The sequence below is a fragment of the Tachysurus vachellii genome, chromosome 12 (genome assembly GCF_030014155.1).
Source record: "Tachysurus vachellii isolate PV-2020 chromosome 12, HZAU_Pvac_v1, whole genome shotgun sequence".
Lineage (NCBI taxonomy): Eukaryota > Metazoa > Chordata > Actinopteri > Siluriformes > Bagridae > Tachysurus > Tachysurus vachellii.
Genome location: NC_083471.1, coordinates 23483932 through 23490461, shown reverse-complemented (window position 1 = coordinate 23490461; position 6530 = coordinate 23483932). Strand labels below are relative to the sequence as shown.

At 36.7% G+C, this 6530-nt stretch overlaps 1 protein-coding gene across 3 annotated transcripts in view; it reads right to left on the bottom strand.

Annotated features, from left to right (window-relative positions):
- Positions 1–6530, bottom strand: part of ksr2 (kinase suppressor of ras 2) — a 109886-nt gene that overhangs the window by 34478 nt on the left and 68878 nt on the right. For 2 of the 3 annotated variants that reach the window (XM_060884245.1, XM_060884244.1), the window contains exons 9-14: positions 5080–5165; positions 4780–4797; positions 4228–4337; positions 987–1155; positions 533–574; positions 1–49 (exon numbers count right to left, since the gene is read on the bottom strand). The exon at positions 1–49 is cut by the window's left edge and continues 18 nt beyond it. In XM_060884245.1, coding sequence (XP_060740228.1) covers positions 1–49; positions 533–574; positions 987–1155; positions 4228–4337; positions 4780–4797; positions 5080–5165 — 474 coding nt within the window. The remainder of the gene's footprint in view (positions 50–532; positions 575–986; positions 1156–4227; positions 4338–4779; positions 4798–5079; positions 5166–6530) is intronic. The other variant, XM_060884246.1, reaches the window with a different exon arrangement.

Sequence of the window (6530 nt, the reverse complement as noted above, 5' to 3'; positions counted from 1 at the left end):
GGATGGAGGATAACCTGAGGAGCTCTGTTAGGAACCTCTGGAGTAACATCTACAGATACACACACACACACACACACACACAGATTGAGTCCTCTTGGTAATGTATTAGTCATAAATGATACAGCTGGAACAAACTGTCCATGTATTCACACACACATATGAAAAATATATCAGATACACTAACAATCCTCAAGAATCTTTTAGCAAAACAAAGCTCCTCTCTCATTTCCATCATCATCCTCCTTCATGCTCATCAAAATGTTTCAAAAATCGACAGGCTTCTGCTGAGTTTGCGACCCCCCACCCACCCACCGCACACACACACACACACACACACACAAGGGTTTATTTGGGAAGAACAGAGCAAGCGCCTTCACACGACCCATCATTAGGAGCTTTAGACAAAAACACGCACCGAGGAAGCCCGGAGTCGCGTCTCTGAGAAAAGACAACAAATTACATCAAAAGAGATGTCCTTGGCATGTCGTGTTGCATTGTGGGTATGAGTAACGTCCAATTAGGATGCACTTACCAGGAAAGATGAACTGCTGCTTGTATTTGTAGTAATGAGATGCTGTGAGAGAAGAAAAAAGACAGTCGAGACGCAGGAGAGGAAAAAAGACATCAGGCTGTTGCTTGGTGTTGTTTATGTGTAAAGCTAATATGGGGTTTATTACAGGTTTCAGTTGACACGAAGCCACTTTATAGTGTGTTTGTGTGTTATATAATAACATATAAGTAGCTTGGATTTTGCATTGTTACTGACAGATTGCATTGTTTCTCTTATGTAAGAATATGCATAAAAAATGCTGCTCTCTGAGACGCCCCGAGTGTTTGTTCGTCTATAAAGCAACTAAAATTCAGTGTAAGTTTACGTAAGACAACAGAGTCTTGATTCATTTTAGATCAGACTCACAGCTAGTATATCATTCGTTTGTTTATCATACATACCGTGTTTGTGTGTGTGTGTGTGTGTGTGTGTGTACCTGTTAGGTTGGGATGTTTGGTCTGTCTGGCACTCTGCTGTGATGGGTGAAGTGGAGAGGGAGGAGTCGCACTGGGAGGAAGAGGCGGAGCCGGTGATGATGGGGTTGAGGAGGTGGTGGATGAGGGGTTACTGCTGGAGTCAGGCTGGTACGGCACAGGGATGTGGTCCTGAGAGACACACAGAGATGGAATGGTTTAGAGTAGAGAATACTTTATTTATGTGGAAAAGAGGAATATTATTTAGTAAAGAAATAAGCAGCCATTACATTAATAAAATATTCTCATGCTTAAAAAAGCTTAATCGAGGCAAATATAACATGTAAATAATTTGGTACATTATTATATTAAATGATGAGTCCAAACAAATTAGGAAAAAAAATATTATTTTGTCAATTTTGCATTGATTTACTGTGTTGATTAAAATAAACAAAAAATAATACAGATTCAAATCACTACAGGTTTGTTTAATTATGAACTTACAGAATTGATTCTTCATGAAAAAAACGATTCTTCATTGCAGAATCAATTCCTTAGTTTAGATCTAATTCTTAACTAAAACTTTATTACATTCTTTATTACAGATTTGATTAATCTGTATAGATTTGATTAATTCACTTTCTTGAATTTATTACATCTTCTCAGGTCTAATCTTTTTTCTGTATATAGCTGTTACGTGTGTGAAAGAAAGGTCAAGGGCAAGAGTGACAGCGAAGGGGTCTTTGGAAATGTTTTTGTGATTTTCTGTGCAGTTCATCCAGAAAGTTCTGATTCGTTGATTCTGATTCATTAGATTTGTTCTTTACCTGGACCTCTGTGTAAATTAAAAGATAATATATAAACAAAGATTCTTTAATTAACACGTGATTCTTCAATAGAGAGATTTGATTAATTACATACTTGATTCATTACAGACTCAATTCCTCATTTTTAGACCTAATTCTTCGCTCTAAACTTTATTCTTCATTACAAATTTGATTCTTAATTACAGATTTGATTCCTTAGCACAAACTTGATTCATTACCGGCTTGATTCCATATTTTAAACCTTATTCTTAATTACAGCTCAATTATTTATTACAGAATTGATTCCTCAACACACACTTGATTCATTACAGACTTGATTCCTCATTTTCAGACCAAATCCTTTACTTTAAAATTAATTCTTCACAAAAGATTTGATTCTTCATTACAGACTCGATTCCTCGTTTTCAGACCTAATCCTTTGCTCTAAAATTCATTCTTCACTACAGATTTGATTCTTCATTACAGATTTGATTCCTCAGTACAGACTTGATTCATTACAGACTCGATTCCTCGTTTTCAGACATAATCCTTCGCTCTCAAATTCATTCTTCACTACAAATTTGATTCTTCATTACCAATTTGATTCCTTAGCAAAAACTTGATTCATTACAGGCTCGATTCCATATTTTAAACCTTATTCTTAATTACAGCTTAATTATTTATTACAGAATTGATTCCTCAACCCAAACTTGATTCAATACAGACTTGATTCCAAATTTAAAACCTAATTCTTAACTACAACTTCATTCTTCTCTACAGATTTGATTCTTCAGTTCAGACTTGATTCATTACAGATTGATTCCTAATTTTCAGACCTAATTCTTTCAAACCTAAAATTCATACTTTGTTACAGAATTGATTCTTTATTACCGATTTGATTCATGAGTAGAGCCTTGATTCATTACAGACTCAATTCAATATTTCAAACCTTATTCATAAATACAACTTCATTCTTAATTACAGAATTGATTCTTTAGCACAAACTTGATTCATTCCAGACTCAATTCATGTCTTTGTGATTTTCAAAGCAGTTCATCCAGAAAGTTCTGATTCCTGAAAGTTCAAGTCCTTGCCCTCACGTTTATATTTACTCTTTATCAGGACCCCCGTGTCATATTACTAGTCATATCCCTCTCTCCCCCTGACCTTAAAGCATGTGTTACGGATACTCACAGAGAGACCACTCAGATTGCCACTTTAATTAGTTTCTCAACACTCCAAACTCTCTGTGGATATATTTTGCAGCACGACTCATATGTAAAGATCAATAAAGCAGTAGAGGAAGATTAGATACTAATAAGCAACACAAACACGAGTCGTCTAGCCAACCTCAGAGGAATCCCTTCAGTTATTTTCCATGAACGCTGTTTTGCGATGCGTTATCATAAGCCTAACACATGGCACTGTGATTACTAAGGAATAACACACATCGGGATATATAATATATATTGCATTGTATTTCATTTTATTTTTTATTCTTTTTTAATCACCCACTTTCTGACCGTTTGTATTTGATTCTGTTTTTTAATTACACAGGCAGTCAAAAAAAGCATTTCACTGCATGCCGTACTGTGCAAGATTGTATATGTGACCAATAAAATTAGATTCTTCAGTACAAACTTGATTCATTACAGACACAATTCCTCATTTTCAGGCCTAATCCTTTACTTTAAAATTAATTCTTCACGAAAGATCTGATTCTTCATTACAGACTCGATTCCTCATTTTCAGACCTAATCCTTTACTTTAAAATTAATTCTTCACGAAAGATCTGATTCTTCATTACAGACTCGATTCCTCATTTTCAGACCTAATCCTTTGCTCTAAAATTCATTCTTCACTACAGATTTGATTCTTCATTACAGATTTGATTCCTCAGTACAGATTTGATTCATTACAGACTCGATTCCTCGTTTTCAGACATGATCCTTCGCTCTCAAATTCATTCTTCACTACAGATTTGATTCTTCATTACAGATTTGATTCCTCAGTACAGACTTCATTCATTAAAGACTCGATGATTCATGATTTTCTATGCAGGTCATCCAGAAAGTTCTGATTTGTTGAGTCGGATTCATTAGATTTTGTACATGGATTACCTTGCCTTAATTAAACTATAATATTTAAAGAAAGAATTACAGACTTGATTCTTCATTACAGACTAAAATCTTTAATGAACAACTGATTCTTCAATAGTGACTTGATTCCTCTTTACAGGTTTGATTCATTACATTCTTGATTCATTATAGAGTTAATTCTTCGTTACATTATTGATTTTATTGTGTATTAATTATATTGTGTATGCAACCAATAAAATTTGAACTGAATCAAAAACACATGTTAAAAAACCTTTAAAATAAAATGAAGCTGAAAATCACCCGAAAGCTCATTTTAATAACCCTGATGTGAGTGCGGTATGTAGCGGAGGACGGCCCACCTTGTTGATTTTGTTGGTTTTGGGCAGCGTCTGGCTGATGTGCAGGTCTGTGTACCTGAGTGGGTTGTTTATGTCACACGGCACCGACTCGGTCCTGACAAGCTGACGAGCTAAGAGACAGAGAGGAGCAATCATATATAGTATCCACGGTAACAAGAGCCAGTTGTCCCGGTAACAGAAAGTGGTCATGGTAACAAAAATCCAAACAAAACTTGCCAGTGCTACACAAAGACATAACAATATGTTTCTACAAGCTGTCTGAATGATGCAATAAATGTCATAACTGATTACAGAGACGTGGCAGGTTGGCTAGGACGCATCCAGAAGCCCACGCCAAGGCTCAAATCTCACTGACGATTTTACTTGGCAGCATGAGAGGTGGTTTATTAGGATGATGCCAGCCATCAATATCAATCATGTTGGGAAGATTCTAAGAGGCAGCTTGAAGCAGGTGACAGGAAGCTTTAGGCGAGGCTGAAATTGTGTGTGATGGACAAAATATTTCAACAACAATTAAAAAAATATCATTAGTGGACAAATGGTCTGCATTACCTTGAGATGTTCCTTGATCTTCAGGAAAATGGAAAGAAAGAGAAAAAAATGGGAATAAAAAAAGACAGGTTAGAAGCCAAATTAGAGGATGAATGGAGAGAGAAAGCAGATTTTTTTAAGGATCAGAGGAACACTAATGTGTGATATATATATATATTTTTTTTTTTTTGAACAGCAATCATATGTCAACAGTTCTCTCATGCATGACATGCTCCTCTTTCTAGCTGGTCATTTATGAATATCTGCAACATCAAACATATTTTCTGTAAAATAGTGTTAAAAAAAAGAAATGTGAAATACCTTTGAACGAGTTCCTACCTCCTCGGTGGTAAATAAGTAAATGGCAAGGAGGAGCTTCTTTGGTACATTTATTGTGGCACTTCAACCTGAAAAAAAAAAAAAACACAGGACTTTTAGATCTACTCTGATTTGAGTTTTCTGTGACTAGATAGATAAATAGATAGATAGAGAGAGAGAGAGAGAGAGAGAGAGAGAGAGAGAGAGAGAGAGAGAGAGAGAGAATTTTTATTATTATTATTTTAACATCCTTTAAGTGTTTTTGGTGAAGTATTATGGTATAACATAATATCTACATGAACAAATAGCAGGTTCTCAACACATCTGAATGTCCAGCCTAATGCCATGACAAGTTTAGTGAAAAACACTCCAAGTTTGCAGACTCCACACCTGATTCAACAGGTGTAACCCTGCTATTATATATAAATATAAACACGGGTGTTATCTCATGTTTATAACCTAGTTGTAGGATATGCTCCTCAGATACCACAGGTAGGTAAGATAGGAGTATGTTGGGATAGGTCCTCAGATACCACAGGTAGGTAAGATAGGATAGTGTGGGATAGGTCCTCAGATACCACAGGTAGGTAAGATAGTAGTATTTTGGGATAGGTCCTCAGATACCACAGGTAGGTAAGATAGTAGGATAGTGTGGGATAGGTCCTCAGATACCACAGGTAGGTAAGATAGTAGTATTTTGGGATAGGTCCTCAGATACCACAGGTAGGTAAGAAAGGAGTATTTTGGGATAGGTCCTCAGATACCACAGGTAGGTAAGATAGGAGTATTTTGGGATAGGTCCTCAGATGCCACAGGTAGGTAAGATAGTAGAATAGTGTGGGATAGGTCCTCAGATACCACAGGTAGGTAAGATAGGATAGTGTGGGATAGGTCCTCAGATACCACGGGTAGGTAAGATAGGAGTATTTTGGGATAGGTCATCAGATACCACAGGTAGGTAAGATAGGAGTATTTTGGGATAGGTCCTCAGATACCACAGGTAGGTAAGATAGTAGGATAGTGTGGGATAGGTCCTCAGATACCACAGGTAGGTAAGATAGTAGTATTTTGGGATAGGTCCTCAGATACCACAGGTAGGTAAGAAAGGAGTATTTTGGGATAGGTCCTCAGATACCACAGGTAGGTAAGATAGTAGGATAGTGTGGGATATGTCCTCAGATACCACAGGTAGGTAAGAAAGGAGTATTTTGGGATAAGTCCTCAGATACCACAGGTAGGTAAGATAGGATAGTGTGGGATAGGTCCTCAGATACCACAGGTAGGTAAGATAGTAGGATAGTGTGGGATAGGTCCTCAGATACCACAGGTAGGTAAGATAGTAGGATAGTGTGGGATAGGTCCTCAGATACCACAGGTAGGTAAGATAGTAGTATTTTGGGATAGGTCCTCAGATACCACAGGTAGGTAAGAAAGGAGTATTTTGGGATAGGTCC